The 19,219-nt window shown below is 31.1% G+C and overlaps 1 protein-coding gene across 1 annotated transcript in view; it reads left to right on the top strand.

The window, feature by feature from the left end:
- Positions 1-11,877, top strand: part of LOC118183747 (glutathione S-transferase 1-like) — a 46,739-nt gene extending 34,862 nt beyond the window's left edge. The window contains exons 5-6 of the mRNA XM_035353346.2: positions 2,385-2,495; positions 11,311-11,877. Coding sequence (XP_035209237.1) covers positions 2,385-2,495; positions 11,311-11,481 — 282 coding nt within the window. The 3' untranslated portion in view covers positions 11,482-11,877. The remainder of the gene's footprint in view (positions 1-2,384; positions 2,496-11,310) is intronic.
- Positions 11,878-19,219: the final 7,342 nt, after the last annotated feature.

The following is a 19,219-nucleotide window of genomic DNA, read 5'->3' as shown; positions in this document are numbered from 1 at the left end:
TAAAAAATAAGATTTTCTGTTTTCTTAGAACAAAATTTTAAAAATTTTGAGAAAATTAAGAAAGAATTTTTTTATTTAATATTTTTTTTTTTTGTTTGTTTGTTTGAACATGTTTGTATTGCAATTGTAGCAGTGAAATTAGTTTTAATGTAGCTTTTAATATTAATCACATATTTTGTTTTTATTTTTGCTGTTCTAAGATTATTATAACTATTACTTTTTCCGAAAACGAAACGTATTCTATTCAGCTACCACAAAACTGACATTATCTTTGTAGATATAAAATAATAAAATCCTCAATACCGTATCAAACGGCAAAGATTATCTCCTAATCTAATAGTTAATCTGAATATAACGAGACTGACCTCATTTGATTTTACATCAAGTGGCCATTGATCACTTAATTTAATGGTTACGCAATCTAGGTTTTAAAATAACAACAACAAAAAAAAAAAAAAAAATCTAATCTTGAGAATATAACATTCAAGCTATATCTAAAGTACATGGCTACTTATCTGGCGGCAATCCCAGTGGCTAGTGGCCAATGTCTCATTCCCCCGAATGGCCCAATCATCTAGTAGAATAATGGCAGTGGCGCATGGCTATAATAATACTCGTATAAGCACCGGTTGCTGCCTAAAAAGGAAAAAATCTTAAACAAAGCAGTAATTAATAAATAAATTTTCGAATAGAACAACTTTTAGCAAACAATGATTATCAAATAAAAACAACTCATGATATGAGTAGTCAAAAGCAAAATTGAAAATAAGTCATGTCTTGAGCACGTCAAAGAAGAAATCAAGATAAGAATTCCAATCGAGGTAGTGCAGAATTATACATGGCCTCTTAAATTTTAAGAAACAGTATGATCAAAGTTAATATTTTTTAATTTTTTTTGAAATTTTTAAATTTTCATTGAACTGCAGCTGTTTTTTGACAGTCTAAGAAATTTACTATTGACCATTGGAATGTTGGAACTAGCTTGATGAATAATATTATTCCTTAAAATCCAAGGTGAGTTAAAACAGATACAAAATAACTTGTTTTGGGAGAACTTGAAACTTTTGTTGATTATGCTTCGAAATGCATGCCCGAACTGCAGACTCGTGTAGAAAAATCGGCCTAATCATACTAAGATAAATCAGTTGTTTATTTTCTAGAGAGAGAAAGAATTCGTTCAGAATTGAGAATAATATCATAAATGATTTATGAGACGTTAATGAGATATAGTGTATATGTTTAAAAAAAATTATTCTTTTGTCCAAACAAATACCAAGGTATTTGACAGAGTTGTGATTAGGCATTTACGGGTTATTAAAATATAGCTTTGTATTCATAAGCGATGCCCACTAGCGGCCGAGCGGTACACTGGTAGTTCGGTAAGAGGTTCGAACCCTGCTAATAGGCTGGCTGCATGGTTTCGCGGTTTTTCCCACTTGTTGTTTCTGATTTGTGAAAGCCTTGAACACTGTTTTTTTAACAGAACTATATGCAGATAACTGCGTCTGATAAATTTGCCGTACGTTGCGTTGAACAGCAGCAGAAGATTTAAATTCTGCGCTCCAAAATGCATTGCATTTTTTGTTGCAGGGCGCCATTTTCATATGAACTGGCTTATTAAAGGCTTCATTGCTGTTAGGCAAAGTTTCTCTACTTGTCAAAATAACTTCACCCGATCTTTCCGAACAAAACTTGGACAATTTCAAACTATTTTGGTATAAAAACTAACTATCATTAAGCACAACACTAATTTAAAATCAGGTCCATCTTTTCCAATACCCTTGTATTAAAATTTAAAATTTATGTCAATGAAAAAAATTTCTTACTCTTTCTCATGGTCACTGCATTTGAAATTTGTTCTCCGAGTAAGATCCAGCTCTAGGTCTTGTAGTGTGCAAAATAATGCTTTGTAAATTATTCACAAAAGGAGATTTTAAACCCTTAATAGACGGTGCTTTATATAAATAAACTCCATAAAGCGTATTATCAAATTTTCAAATAATAAGCATTTATAAGCAAAATATTATAAATGCTTATTCTTATTTGCTGATTGAATTTTGAATTTGTACAGCCTCATTCAAATATCCTTTCTAAGTTTCAATAATTATTCGAGAAATTTGAACAGTATGGAGTTTTTATCCTATTATTACAAACAATATTTAGATTTATTTTTATCACGGAAATTTTTGAGATTTTTTACATTACTTCCTTAGCGATTCCTTGTCTGCGTTTCTCATGGAAAACAATTAAATCTCGTCCTTGTTTTCAGTCAAGAAATATATTTCTTTAAACACTTTTTAGATAAATAATGAGATTTTATTGAGCAATCATGAATTTTACAGAATGAAAAATTTTGAAATAACCCTTTGTTATATTTTTAACAGAGTTCCATCATTAAGACCATGATTGCTGAGGACGTACCACCCTATCTGGATGGTTTTGAAAAAATGCTGAAGGACAGGAAAGACGAGAGTGATTTCATCATCAGCAAAGAGGTGAGCGTGAACGTTATATTAAATGAGAATAAAGTGGTTTTGTTTAATGCCATGGTATATTTGAGCGGAATCAAAACACATTTTGATTCTGCTCAAAAATTTTGCTTGCAGGTATTGCATTTAAAGTATTCATATCTAAGATGGATTTGTACTCGGTATCTATGAAATACATATCAACTCAAAAAGAATACAATTACTTTGCATATTTGGTACAGAACAACTATTTATTGTACAGTAATGAATATATTATCTGCAGAGCCGGATTTAGACTTGATGAGGCCCTAAGCTATTTGAAATATGGACCCTTTATAAGTCTGCTATACTATATTTTAATATTATATTTTAAATTTTTGGAGGATCCCCAACAAAGTGGGGTCCCTAAGTTGTGTAGCTCATAAGTGAATACTGCACTGATTATCTGTGGATAGGAAAAATGTTAAATTTTACATGAAGAACATCTGCCTATATGAATATCTGCTTCATCATTGGACTGGCCGTGTTACTATCAATAATTTGATATTTTGCAACTGGACAAAAGCAACTGCCATAACATCCTATTTTTTTTCCTATGAATATTTGTCTATGTGTACTGTATGTGTAACTATGTGTACTGTATGTGTAACTATATGTACTGTATGTGTACCAGAGGAATTCTGGCAGATTCTGAGCCATGGCTCAAGATCTGCCAGAATTCCTCAGGTTTGGCCGTCGGGTAGCCATCGATATAATTTGGTCTCGAAGATTCGATTGCCATCTCTATATATAGGATATACACTGAAAATTTTTATGTTTTGCGATGTAAAACAACACTTCTCCGATCTACAGATATTTTAACGTGTTCTTCTATCGCAAACAATTATCTTTCAACACCCAAACAATTTTATTATTTTTGAATTACCATGTATAAGTAAGATCAGTACCAGGATGATGTATTTGGCAATAGTTGTTATGCAAAGTGATTTTCCAAGGACTTTGGGCAAGACCTAACGGTACGATAATTATAGTTACTGATAGCAACGACAGAAATCAGCTGCACTGAAAAAAAATAAACATTTCTGATAAAGACTGCTCTGTTATTTGAACATGATAAAATAATGCGTGATACCTTTATTTATTTTGCATTTTTAGATTAGATTATTCCACCTAAATTCTAGTCAAAGCAGTTTAAAATGTGCATAAGGTATGATTGTTTGGGCTATTGACTCATTTCCACAAGATAAAAACCACAATTAAAATCTGATACCGGCCAGCACATGACCTATTTTCTGTCATTGTTTTTCGACGTTAAGACGAACTTCAATCGCATCGCATCGATATGGTAAAGATGTCTAGAAAGTCGAAATGGGATAAAGTGTGTCTCAATAGGAAATCTTATCTTCTCAAATCATACTGGCTCTTTTCTCTTAGGAACGACAAAAGATGTTGAAAGATTATCTCATTCAAATATTTTTTTTTTCAAATTAATTGTAACAAGATCATAACTGCAGCGAACGGATAATTACGATTTCGTAAATAATTATACATATGTATTGTTAACTCATTCCTTTTTTCCGAATAAAGAGATAGTGCAAGATCTTCGAGCTCTACACCATCTCTGGGGGGAGTAAACAACGAAGACTTTCAAGTCTATGAGCGTAAAAACTATAACCGAGACATGGACTAAATTTATAAAAGTCAGCAGGTCCAGCTATGCTGACTTTTATAAATTTTTATTTAGTTCACTCATGGTATTTATCGCATGGACAAAATTTAGTCATCGATTTTTTAAACTGCATCCTGATAGGCTATCGAATTCAAATATCGTATACACTCTGTCTGCTTGTTTATGCATGACAATACAATGTGGTTCAGTAAATTTACAAAATTCGATTTGTATTCTATTTAATTTAAATTTAAAATGATTTTTCATTTAACTAATAAAGCAAAAGTGTCAGAAATTTACTCTTTGCACCATTTTCACAGGTTACAGAACAAATTCTTCGTCATCTTTTAAAACAAAAATGATAAAAAAGATAAGAAGACGATGCTTTTTATTTTTTAAAAAATAAGCTACAGTACGAAACAAAAGGGAAAATATTAATTTTTCTGTTTCAAGGTTGCTATATCATTACGTCACATTACGTTTAAAGTTATCTGCAATGATATCTACCTCGTCATTTTTTATTTCTTCCATTTTATCATTTTATATATATTTTTCTCAATATTTCGTTTTAAAAGTTGATTTTCTCCATTTTATTGTGATACGTAATATTGTATTCATTTTATGGGACTTTGCAATTTTTTTAACTAGCCACATTTTTATAAGATTTTTATTTAACACACTCTGGTGTTGTCACTATGGATAAAATTTTGCTATCCATTTTTATACTATTCCTTGATATCCTATTGAGCTCAAACTTTGTGCATGCGCTCATTACGGATGGCAGTACAATGCGTTGCAGCGGTTTTTCTAAAAATCAGAAAATTTCTTTTTTCCAAAACAAATTGTAAGCTGTTGGATTTAAAATGGAATATATATATATGTTTTGTTAGCTGTCGAAAATTAATTTTGTTTTGAATTTGACGTTGCCAAAACATGAACATACATCCGTAATTGTTTGTCATAGTCGTATGTTTCCAATTGCAGAAGTGTTTTAAAAAACGAAATTGCTCATGTTTGTTTATATATGTAGGTAGTCTAGTAATAAATGTCTAACATTATTTAATATCATTTTATTGATCGTTGGTCATATACTCTCAATTACAGAAATGTTTTACACGACGAAAATATTGACAACGTGAAATTAAAAAAAAAAAAAAAAAAAAAAAAAAAAAAAAAAAAAAATTATTTTCGACAGCTAACGAAATCTTAACTTTTAATGCTGTCTCCCGGTACCTATGCTTATATTTAGGAACGTTTTATACAGGTTATGAAAAATAAAATTAGAAGGAGTTTAACTCACGTACGTGAAAAATTGATCGAGATATTTAATTTCAAAATTTGGAATTGTTCATGTCATTTTCAACTTGCCTTGAGAAAATAACTTTACATAAAGCAGAGTAAAAACTTGGTGCAATTTGACAGGCCGTACAAGGAAGTCATGTGGTGGCAACATCACATTTTTTTAAAATTTAATGTTGAAATGCTGAATTTATTCGACCATTTGATGCAATAGAATTGTTGGAAGTAAAAAATGATTATTCATTTTCGAAAAAATGATTTTTCAATTGAATAATTTGATCAATAGCATGTCATTGAAATTAAAAGGATGAAAATTAGAAAAGTTTTTGTAAAATAAGCGTTTATTTAATACTTAAAAACTCATTAATGAACTGGAAGGAGAAAAAACTGATCAGATAGTTTAATGCGAACGAGATATTATTATTATTATTATTATTATTTACAAAATTCATCTACAGTTTCATATCACTTATAATAAAAGCGTGGCTCCTAACTAACGAAATCGAATTGCGCTGTCAAAAGTATAAACCGTTATCTTTCTAAATTTATGAAAGACGCCGCGTGATAACGTCACGCGCCTTCAAAAAATAATTTTAAATGCATTTTCCGTCATTTTTAAAACATTTTCTGTGAATTTTTAGTTCCTCAAAATCCATGTCCGATATATATATATATAAGAATGCTGTTGCTTGGAAGGTCTAAGTTTCTTCTACTAACTGCATCTTTACGAATACATTTTCGTGACAAGATAACAAAAAAATATCTGATGTGGACACCCCATGTCTTCCTTGTAGGGCCTATTAATTTATACACATTTGTTCTGCACTTCATTTAAACTTATTTCCTCGAATTTCATTAGCAATATATTTTTCATTCTATCAATTCAATTCTCACATTGCGGCAAGGCAAAAACAGATAAAAATTCAAAATATCTTCATTAAGAATCGTAAAATACAGAAAAACCTAAACACACCAAATACAGTTAAAAACTGTTAAAAAAAAAGTTTTTAGAATTAAAATTATATTTTCTAAGTAAAAACAAGCAATGGGGCCCGCGGGCAGAAAGACAGATTTTTCGTCCCTTTCGGCAAAAAGACACTGAAGTTGGTGCACACACAACTTAATTCACTATTCTACTAATAGTTTGAATGTAAACAAAGGGCGGCATCGTTAGGCTTAGTACCACTTAAATAATTTTTTAATTATTAATAATTCTACAAGTATTGCATGCAGATTATCTAAAAGCATTAAAAACTTAACCGAAACATAAAAACATTATTATTCAATCACTTTTAAAGCAAAGAATGCACAATTTACCAACATATAAGATTTTAAAAAAAAACTGAGTTCACCGAGCCGGGTAACAGAGTGGATATGTATATACACTTATACATGTTTGGTGCGGCCGATTGCAACCAAAAAGGGAGGTGTACAGCTACATATTATAGCAGTCCCATATAACAAAATTTCAAAGTTCTGAAGCTACGCGTTTTTGAGTTATGAGAGATACATACATACGTACTTACAGACGTCACGAAAAATCTCTTCTGAATGTATTTTAAATCTATTTTACAATTCGTTTTGTTAAAAAGAGTCCTTTAATCTGTCCGTGCGTACAAATTTGACGCAAAAACATCGTTCAAATGGATTCGGGAGCAGTCAAAATGATATTTTCATTAAAATATGATACCTGAAATTTTTCGTGACTGCAGTACTTCCTTTACTTTATAGAAAAAAGTACAAAAAGAGCAGGGGAGTCATCCGTAGCAATAAATCGTATTCCAGTTATCAAACAATCTTTCTCTTATTTCTCCAGTCCTCAGTTTTGAACTAATTTTAATTATCGAGACTTAGATTGAAAGATTAGGCCAATATGCGCAACATGAGAATTTCTGCTTACAAATTATTGTTCAAAAAATAATTTCTGAACTTTAAGTAATTCACTACCAATAATGTGAAAACAAAATACTTTAATATATCTTGCAAAATTTTCAAATTATTAAATAGAAGTATAATGAACACATAAAAATTTGGCCTTAAAAACTACATTTAAAATTGCGAAGAAGATTAAAATCATTCAGCTAGACCTAGCACACACAATTTTTTTTATTAATTATCTTGAAATTTTATGTTTGAGAGGTGAAGTATATATTCTCAAATGTCTGTCAGTAGGTATCAAAAAAATATCTTTACCTCAAATTTGAAATAAAAGTTTTTATTACGGGCAAATCTTTTAAAAGATTATGCCTTTATGAAAAAATGAAAAATTTCGTAACTTCCAACTTTTGCGATGTTTCAGCAAACAGATTTACGTAAATATTAAGATATAAATTCTTTCTAATGATTAAATGAAAGAAAACTTTATATTATTCTGCCGAATGAAAAATCATATAAATTGTATCTATGTTTATTTGTATTATGATATATTTTGGAGACGTAAAGATAAATTTCTATCAGTTTTTTGTGCATTTGTTAAGATTTTGCTATTTTTTTAATAATTATTAATAAACAAACTAAGAATTCTGATAATAATGTATTCTGCTCTCATGACATCGAGTTAATAATATCGGTTCATTCTTCATTAAAATTAAAAAAGCGCTTGAAAGAGAAGATTGCAATTACTGGATTTTTAAATATATCATTTCTTATAATTGCAAAAATCATTCAAACTTCGAAAATTAATGATTAAATCAATAAATTAATGTCTTTTTCGCTAAATCAGATATGAAATAGTAAAAAAGAAAATAGAGAGTCTTAAATTTTGCCGAAAAATAGTGTACGCTGACAAAGTGCACGTCATTTCATCACACTTTTTCCTAAATAATTTATCAGCACGAGTTTCCTCCAATTTGAAAAATGAAAACCACATTGCTGACGTTCTACATCGCTCAAGTGACAAACCTTTCCTTTGTAGTTATACTTCCTTGAAAAGTTACATGATTTTGAAAGAGACTGCGTCATTCATTAATCAGCATCATATGATGCTGATGACTATTTCTTCTGATCTGAAATGCATTTTTTTTACACTAAGAGTAAATGGAAATATACAGTGTCTCACAAAAGTGATGGGACACTTGTGCTTTACAAAAGGGAACTGTAATAAAATAAATTTTAAAAACATTTAAAAAATTTTTGTGGGTGTGTTTCATACTTAAATTTAGTAAAAATTATTACATAACATACATTTTCTCAAAATATTAAAATATTAATTTAATAAAAATACAATTGTTCAGAACGGAGCAAAAAATGGCTTACATAAGTGATGAGACACCATTAGATACTACTACGTACTACAATAAAAATATTTTTTGAGGTTTCTATTTTTATTCAAAAGCAATTGGCAATAATTTATAAAATCGTCTGCAGTATTTCTCCCCAGTTTGTTTTGGAAATTTTGTGTTTTTTAGCTCTGTGCAGCCATGAATGCTAAGCGAAAAGAAACTTTGCCTGAAATTCGAAAATTAGTTATTAATTTGCATATTGAAAGTGGAAAATCTATTAGAAAAACTGCTGACACAGCTAACGTGAGTCATTCAACAGTTTCAATATCATTAAACGATATAAAAAGAATCATATGATTCAGGATAAAAGAAAACCTGGCCGACCATCAAAGCTATCCAATGGTATAAAACGAATTATCGTTCGAAATATTAAAAAAAATCCAAGAATGAGTGCTCCTAAAGTTGCTGCTGATTTACAAGCATTATATGGAGTAATTGTTAATCCTGAGACTATTAGAAAAGTAATTCGATCTGCTGGATAACACGGTAGAGCAGCCAGGAAAAAATTCTTCGTAAGTGAAAAGAATAGAAAACTCAGACTGGCTTTCGCAAAATCCAACATAAATAAGAATTCTGATTACTGGAATGAAGTTATATTTGCTGATGAGAGTAAATTTAATATATTTGGTTCTGACGGTAGAATCTTGGTGTGGAGAAAACCCAGGGAAGAATTTCGCAAAAAGAACTTGGTGCCAACAGTAAAACATGGTGGAGGAGGAGTTATGGTATGGGGGTGTATGTCGTCCGCTGGAGTTGGTAATCTTGTTTTTATTGACAGTATAATGAATCAGTACAAGTATATTGACATTTTAAATCAAAATTTGAAATCTTCAGAACGAAAATTGAACCTTCATAACAATTTTAAATTCTACCAGGACAATGACCCTAAGCACACTGCTTTGAACGTTAGACTCTGGCTGCTGTATAACTGTCCTGAAATAATAAAAACACCACCACTATCTCCAGACTTAAATCCCATAGAGAATATTTGGCAAGAATTGGAATCAAGAATTCGCAAACACACCATTTCTTCAAAGCAACAATTAAAATCGGTGCTTCAAGAAGAATGGGGTAAAATCGCTCCAGAAATCATAAAAAAAATTAGTCGAATCCATACCAAGAAGATTAAATCATGTTTTAAAAGTAAAAGGAAATATAACAAAATATTAAAAACCTTTTAAAAAGTAAAATTTTTGGATAAATATTTGATGGAAAAGTAAGTGTCCCACCACTTATGTGAGCCATTTTTTGCTTCGTTCTAAACAATTGTATTTTTATTAAATTAATATTTTAATATTTTGAGAAAATGTATGTTATGTAATAATTGTTACTAAATTTAAGTATGAAACACACCCACAAAAAATTTTTACATGTTTTTTTTTAAATTTATTTCACTACATTTTCCTTTTGTAAAGCACAAGTGTCCCATCACTTTTGTGAGACACTGTAGTATTTATGAATTTTAATATCTGGAACTCCAAATATCGCGACAACATTTTCATATTTCTGAGCTCAGTAAGTTTACGCGTTCTTTTTATTTTCCCCAGCATTTAAATAACGTAAATTTTCTCATTTGTTTAAACAGCATAAACAGTATAACTGCACTTCTTTCTTAAAAATATATTAAATTAGTTTAAATGAATGCGGACGCAAGCAATTGGTCTGAAATAGTTAAGTAATTTGCAATCTATAAAAATGAATGGAAGAGTAATTACATACTGTATTCTGCTGTTCATCACCTTCTTCTTTTTTTAAATGCGTAAATCAGTGTTTAGCCATTACAGGCTTTCTATAAAAATATTATTATGAAGTACATTTTAATATTTTACTTTTTTGCATCAATAAAAAATATATATATTCTAGTTTGTATCAGTTGGTAGAAATCGGTTATTCGTTTTAATTTATAGAAGAAAAAATAATAGTTTCTTTGCTTAATCATAGTATAAAAAAATTTTACAGGAAAAATTTATCTTTTTTGTCTAATTTTAGCATAAAAGAAATAAAAACAAATTTACGTTCCTAGTTTTATTGACTGTGTACCTGAACAAAAATTAATTAATTTATTTTAAATGAAATAAAAATGACTGTGTGTATAGGGAAATAAAAAATAATTTTGTTGTTTGATTTCGTAATCAAAAGTTTTAATTAACTATTTTAACTAGATTAAAAGTTTTAACTAACTTTTTTCGCAATCGAAAGTTTTTACTTACCTATTTTCTTTTGGGGGGGATATTGTATTTTGTAGAATGAAGAGGTATTATTTACTCTAAACTGCAAAATATTTACTGAGATAGAATTCACTAAGGAGTTTAAAATCAGAATTCAGTTGCATTGCAAATATTCATTTGGCATCCGCAAAAATATAATATTATCCGGAAATAAACAATAATATTATCCGGATATTTAGAATTCTACTACATAAACTTAAATACAAGTATGATACAACCACATAAACTCAATTAAAAATATATATATCAAAGTGCAAGTTATTTTATATTCTTTTTTAATGTATGATGTAAAATTGCAGATGATATATGTCTACATGTAAAATTTTAAATTTAAAAAAATTAATTTGAAAAATGTCAAATTTCAGGTGACATGGTGTGACATAGGACTAACTCTGGCACTAGCAGCTTTAAAATACCGTCATGGCTTGAGCTTAGATTCTCATCCCCAACTGTCCGGGTATTTAGGAAAAATGATGGAACTGCCACAGCTGGCTGAATTCTTATCGAAGAGGGCTCAAGAAGAAGCTGGATATTAAATTTATTATTGACAAATTCTCATACTGCTATTTTTTATACGTGCATTGCTGTTTAAAAGAAAAAAAATTACTTATTTAATTCGTACCTCAATTTTGCCTTTTTAAAGGATCGTAGCGCCATCTGTTGCATGATATTGAAATAAAAATGGTTTTAAGGTTGTTCAATCATCAATGGTTTGCGGTAAATAGTTGCAGTTTTTCGTCAGAAAATGCTGTTTTCATTTAAGCTCATGAATATATTGATATATTTTATCATTTAAAAATGAATTGTTTTATAATTTATGTTACAGTATAAAATGTTTTAAAGTTTAATAATTACATATTTATAAGAATACAGTAGAACGCACAGAAGAATGGATTGTGATTGCTGATTTGAATAAAGAATTCTTTTTAAAATTTCGAAGAGTTTTTTAGGACAGAAAAATTTATAATTTACAGTACTTTATTAAATTTTATGAAAAGGCATTTTCATACATAATTCCATACATTAGTTATTATTTTCTGGTAATAATTAAATTTTTGAAAAATGTCTTATGATTATCACAATAAAGCGAAGACTTAATGTAAATCTATAATATGATTAGAATTAATAATTGATAAATTTTATAATACTCTTAAACACATTTCTTTTGTAGTAGTATTGATGAAAACATTTTTTTTTTCCATGTTCAGAAAAAAACGTTATTTAATAATAACATTGTTTCATAAGAATAAATAGTAAAGTTAAATTAAATTTAAATAGCTCTCTTGCGCCATTGCTGCAAGGAATGAAATTTAAATTTAACAATCATTCTCTATTCGTAAAAAGCAAATTTAAAGTTAATTTAAATTTTAAATTATGAAATTTTAATTGCGTACAAATAAATGATTAATTATTGCTGCGAACTAATCTATAATATCATTTATATTCTGAGAGTATATGTAAAAATTCTTAACTCAATTTTTAATTTAAAATTTAAATTTTATTAACTTTAAATTTTCTTTTTATGAATAGAGAATGTTTGTTAAATTTAATATAATATTGTAACGTAAGCGAGCTTCCGAGATGGAAAATAATAAGACCAGAGGTCTTTTTAATATTTATTTTAAAACTTAAACAAAGATTTCTTGGTTAAATAAAAAGTAAAACAGCAGCACGGTTACAGAAAAATATGACACAGCTTTCCCGTCTCGGAACGTGACTCTCTTTCGGCGTTTTTCAGACAACATAAATCAATCAGAATTTTATGACTATCAGAATTTTATGAATTTATATCACGTTCAGAATTTTATGACAATCAGAATTTTATGAATTTATATCACGTTCAGAATTTTATGACATTTTCTTTTCATCACGAATGTATCGGGGACAAGTAAAAAAAATCTATACAACAAAGAAACATGGAATGCAAATAAAGAATTAAAATGAAATATGCAAAATATAGCGTTAAAGAGAGAGCAGCAGATTTTATGTAAAATTATATTTTTAATTTTATAAAAAATTTACACGAATCTAAGGTTTCTTTATCATAATTGCTATTTTTCAGAAATGAATAAATGACTGTCAGTCTGTTAGTTATATACTAACAGACTGACATACTAACAGACTGACAGCATAATAGGTAACCATACAGAAAGGAGAATTGTTAATAGTACACCGTAATTTACTCTGCTCACAAGTATAAATTATTTAAAAATTTGAAAGTAAATAAATAAAAATAAATGAGCTTGTTTTAACACAGGAAATGTATTGTCTAACCTAGAACATACATTTATATCGGAAATTTCATAAACAAAATTCTTTGACTATATAATTTTTTCAAAACGTTTTTTGTCGTTTCCCCCTCCGCGTCCGTTTAATTCCTCTAGGTCCCTAATTTTCTTCTTTCCAAGCGCTCTAATTTTGGGTAATTAAGAATCTAACTAAGTGCAAATGTTGAAAGGAACTTTCTCTCTCCTTATCGCATGCTTCGTCGTGCATTTAGTAGGGACGTCCAACTGGTAAACGGAAGGTTCCGAGTCCGAATCCCGGTGACAGCATCATTGACTTTTCATGTTTCCTGCTTCGAAAATCCTAATCACTCTAAAATGTGACTGTTAAAACTGATAATAAAAGTTTAACTAAATAATAACATCATTAATAACCATAAATAAATAATACGCAATAGTGATTTATTAAAACTTGCATTTTTTGCGAAATCATTTATTAATTCCCCGCATATTCCCCAATTTGTCAACCATTTGTTGACAAGCCTGAGTAAAATTAAATGTACAGCTGATTCAAAGATTAAATTCTTAATGTATTTCGAGTGGAGAGGATGGTCTCATGGAGGGACTTTTTAAGGCAGGTTTGCCCATATTCAGCTTACACATTAGAAAATACGAAAACGAACCACGCAATTAGCCCATTGGACTGCGATCGAACCCGAGTCGAAGGAATTTAACCATGATATTCAACGATCTTCTCCTTTGGTAGATAGCTCCTACTACGCCCCCTTTTCCATATTCCAACCGCCTTCAATTCATCTCACATTCACTAGTTGCATAGCAACCGATGTCTGAGAGAGATTGGATTGAGTTGGGTTATTTGGGTTACATACACGAAGACTATCTAAGGGAAGGAAAGCTTTCGTTGGAAACTTTCTAAAAAAAACTGGCTTGTATCCATATTACACGTGAGAAAAACACAAAAATTTCCAATAAGCCATTCCATTCGGTAGAGATTGAAGGCTGAGTAAGAAAAATTGCTGAAAGTTCTTACTTGCATCCCAGGTTCGATTCCAGGGAACAGAAAGATTTAAATTCTTCAATGTTTGTTCTCATATGAAGCCAATAACAAAAAAAGCTGATGTGTACACCATATGACTTGTACGGAATATTAAATTATACTCATTTTTTCTTGCACTTAATTTAAGCTTATTTCCTAGACTTTTATTAGAGATATATTTCTCATTCAATTAATTTAGTTCTCACTTCGCTGTAAGGCAAAAATACATAAAAACTCAAATTACTTTCATTAAAAATTGAAAGCTATGGAAAAACATAAAACACCAAATACAGTTAAAATAAATTTTTAAAAAATTTACAATTAAAATTACAATTTCTAAAGGAAAAACAAGCACCTCGGCCAGCAGGCAAGAAGGCAGAGTTTTCGGTGCACAAAACTAAAAGTTTCGTTTTGGTCCCACTCAGCAAAAAGACATTAAAGGTGTAGAAAGAATTAATTCACTATTCTGCCAAGTTTCAAATGTAAACAAGTATAGCTGCTGCGGTAAAAAAAAAGAAAAAAAAAAAAAAAAGAAAATTAGACTTATAGACTTAGCCGCACTTAAACAACTTTAAAATTGTTGATAATGCTACAAGTATTGCATGCAGATTAACTAAAGGCATAAAGACTTTAACCGGAAGATAAGAACAACATAATTCAATCATTTTTAAAGCAAAAACTGCGCAATTTACCAACATATAAGAACAAAAATCTGAGTTCACTGAGCCGAGTAACGGAGTGGGTATATATATATATATATATATATGATCTTGGATGCGTTTTCTGGCAAATCTCGAGTTCAACGAACAGGACAGAATTGCAGTGTCATCTGCGTAACAGACAGTAACACAGTTGCTGTTATCGACAAATATCTAGCAGTCCATAACATATATTAGACAGATTATTGGGCCTAAAACTGAACCTTGGGGGACTCCTGCATTGATATTTCTGCTGTCAGTAATTACCTCTGAAGGCGTCTGAGGGACAATCCCTTGACCTTTACTTAGACAGACGCGGCTACTGGGGTACATAATCAGTCTTCACAGTGACTAAAACCATCGACAAATCAGTGCTCCGTTCAGGTACGGCAGGGACCATAGCGGTGCTGTCAAGTTTGTCTCGGGCTCTGTGATAGCTACATGGTAGATGAGGATTCACCTTCGCTGATCAGCTCAGGGTGATTGATGTTATCTTAGTATTTTTTCCGTGACCAGTTGGTACCTGGTTGCCCTTGGTCTTGTGAATAAACTTGACCTTGTTGTTTGTCGCCCGGGATTGACCACTGGGGCTTGCGCCTCTGTGAATTGTCTCTAGAGGTTTAGGCGTCACTCTGTATAAAGAGATTTTTTTAAAGGTCAGGTCAAGAACTCTCTACCGTCTAGCGCACTATCAGAGTAATAACTGTCTGATACTGAAAGTTCTGTTGGAGATGAAAGAATTAAAAATGAGGATTATCTCTCGGGATGATATTGAAAGGAATGAGCTTAGACGTGGTTAAAAGCTTTGGCTATGCCTAACATAAGAAATGCCGTAGTTTGATGTTTGTGGATAGCAACACTGATAAACTCAACTATCCGAAATGCTGATTGGGTAGCGAGCTTCGCGCTGGATCCAGACGTTTGGTACAAAATTCTTTCGAGAACTTTACCGAGTGACGGGAGCAAGCTAATAAGCCTGTAGTTTTCCACTCAAGTGTGATCTTTCCAAGGCTTGGGAATGAATGTAATTGGGGCATGTTTCCAAGTTGTCAGAAAAAGACAAGCGTTAACAATACTGCAAAGCTTGGAGATATGATTTTTCAGGAAGGTGTTTAAACATTTTATTACAGACAGTATCCTTGCTGGGTATTCATCCTTTCTGATATGCAGTTTAGATTTGATGCCATTAATTTCCGCAGGGTTTGTGAAGGTGGGGAGGTTATTTGCAGTGGGCTGTAATAACCATCTGTCAACTGAGTTTTCGACATGCGCAAGAAATTCAGCCTCTGCAGAATAGGTGTAAACTGTTCGGCAAAATGATCAACAATACAACAATACATTTGCTTTCTCTTCGACTGTATTCATGTTCCTTGAGGTATTTTTAATAGGCACGTTTCTAGTTCCCCCCCCTTTTGAGTGCATATGTGCTTCTCTATGTTTGCAAATCAAATATTTAACGTCTGTTTCAGAAGTCAAACATTATTATATGTTTATATTTACAAATATTTTTATTACATAGTTATATTTACAAAATTTTCACAGTAGTAACGCTTTTACAGTAGTAACGCTTGTAAATATAACGCTGATTTTTGTTGTTTGACTTCTGAATTAGTATTTATTCGGCGTGTTATTGTGTCTTAATTTAACGTCTGTGTTCATTCTGTTGACCAATAACTTAAGGCTTGCACTGCAGAGTGTGCACGTACAGACTTTCAGAGGTCGAAAAAATTCCTGGATCATGTTTTTTATGTTTGCTTTTAAATTCCATGTTGAAGTCCTCGTATGCGCTTGTAAGACTGAGTAAGATTGTAGATGGCAACGTCAATGTTCTCTGGAGTTTTAAAAGGATTATATTTATTAATGCTATCTGTGAATTTTTTGCACTCAGTGACTATGAAACTATTGTCTTTTTCAGTTTTATAAATTCCCACGTATGCCAGGACCGGTACCTGTTTTAATGAAAGATCATTTATTACCTCTGGATGATAGAGAGGTTTGAAGAGGTGAGAAAAAGGTCAAGGATATCTGGATTTTGTCTAATGCTGATGGGCCGAAAAGTGAAATCTGCAAGTGGGTGCAGGTAAATTGGATTACTGAAAAGTAAATTGTAAAGAATATCACCATTTTTGTCGGTTCTACGACATCCCCTCCTAATAAGGTAGGGGTATGGATTGCTCAGAAGATAAAGAGAACGGAGGAGGGTTGTTAAGGGAACACACTGCCATACAGTGTGCTGGTGTGATAAAAGCTATGCCTATGTTGTTTGAGAATAAAAAAAATCTTACAGTTGATCCACTTTGTGAGATTCTGGGCATTCCAGTTTATAACCGACAAAGGAGTTATTTTCTATTTAGACCTACGGTTCATAATTGTTAGCTATTTCAGGCTTTACTAAATTCGACTAGGCAATTAAGTGTTTGGAATTGTGCAATAAAGCGATGAGGTCTTAGAGGTTTTTCATAACCTACTGTGTTCAGAAACAGCTTTAAGATTTTATCGGCAAAAATATCAGTTTTTAGCTCTTGAGCATAAAACTTATTCGCAACAAATCGGTCTTCGTTTTTGGGGGTAGGATTCATGGCGGGCTTTTGTTTGTGAAAAGAATCGCAACCCCTCTAGTTGTTTGTATGTTTTTCCAAGCAGTTACAATACTTAGGCTAGTGCAGTCTCGGCTTTCGCATTTGCAGGAGCGATGCGGATGATTGCAAACGGCCTGTGCGTGGTAGTAACGCTGGCAACGAAAGCACTGAGTCGGCTCACGCCAGCCTCTGTAACGCTCTCTCTACCTTAACGTTCAGAGCATAAGGTACTTCAAATGATATATATTATATATTAATTACATTTATTCAAACACAGACACCAGACCAAAATGTTACCAAGTTTGGCAACGTCTCATTATAAATTATTCGCCAAAACCATAGCCAGCTTGGTTACATCTCGCCAATTTAGCCATTTACCTAAAGTTAAATAGACTTTCCTCTGTAATCTTATTTTTCCGGCGGAGTTGCACTCTCAAACTTTTCATGTTATATTATACAAAATTCCTAATATTATTTTTCTTGTGGAAGTTCAGACCTTGAAAGCAGTCTGAATATTAGTTTTCGATTTTTGTCACAAGATAAAAAGGGGAAAACAATTATTTTAATTTGCTTACTGTATAACAAAAGAGTACTTAAAAAAGGTTTCTGTAGAGTTCTTTTCTCAGAGATTGGCAGTAATCGTAGGTATTCGATTATAAAATGTGTAAAGCAATTTTGTAGAAAAAAACTTCTGCCCAGTGATTGAGTGAATTGTGTAAGTAGCAAAAAATAACATTTTATGCAGCTTCCTTCGAGCAAAATAAATATCCAACATATTTTAATTAAATAAAGAGTTCCACACCTTTTCTGTAAAATTCGCAAAATTAGAACATTTCTTTACGACTTACTCATTTAGACAGAATACTGATTTAGAACAGAGAGACTAAACAATTCTTTGTTTCTGAAGAAACCCTTTACATTTTTTAATAATTGCCAGCAAAATAAAGCACACGTGTGAAACCCGTTCTCAAATTCTTCTATGATGCTGCTCCGGAATCGCCAGCAAGCGATTCCAACACTATATCAGTTTTTCTTCATCCTTTTACTAAAGTCGCCTATTAGTCAATAGATGGCGCCAGGAATAACATTCACTTTTGTGCTGCTTCTAAGGGAAAAAAAAAAAAAAAAAAAAAAAAAAGACGCCTTGGTTTTTTTAACTTGAAATGAAGAACATAAGACAAAAGCCAGTTTATAGAGCATTCCCCTGAAAGAGGAAGTGAGGGGTGATGACTTAGTGATGTTCACACTAACTATAAAGACGCAATTCGCAGCAAAGAAATAAACGTTTTAATTTTTTTTTAAAGAAAACAGCCTTAAAAAAACTGTGCTTCAAAAAATAGCTTTAATTTAGAACATAAGATGTTATTATTTTATGCATTTATAGCCTTTAAAAATTATTGATACTTATTTATTAATTTTAAAATAATAGATAAAATATGCTACATTTCCTTAAAAGTTGCAGGCTTTTTCCCCTGTACATGTATTATTAAATCATGAAGAAAAAACTATGTCATTCATTATCTTTTCTTCATCTTCGTACTAAGTGGGAGAAGTCTACTACTCTTTCTAGGATAACTATAATAATAGCTTTTCAGCAGTTAGACCCCCCCCCCAAAAAAAAACTTAGTTTAGCGTAGTTTTGTATATATGTGTCAATTTTTTTTTCTGCAGCTAAAGAAGAGGAACTTACGTTTGACTGCCCTTGAAATCGATAG

Source organism: Stegodyphus dumicola, chromosome 1, assembly GCF_044657685.1.
Source record: "Stegodyphus dumicola isolate Sdum_Otavi_A_Nest chromosome 1, ASM4465768v1".
NCBI lineage: Eukaryota > Metazoa > Arthropoda > Arachnida > Araneae > Eresidae > Stegodyphus > Stegodyphus dumicola.
Note: the sequence above shows the minus strand (reverse complement) of the source record. Positions and strands in the feature narration are given on the sequence as shown.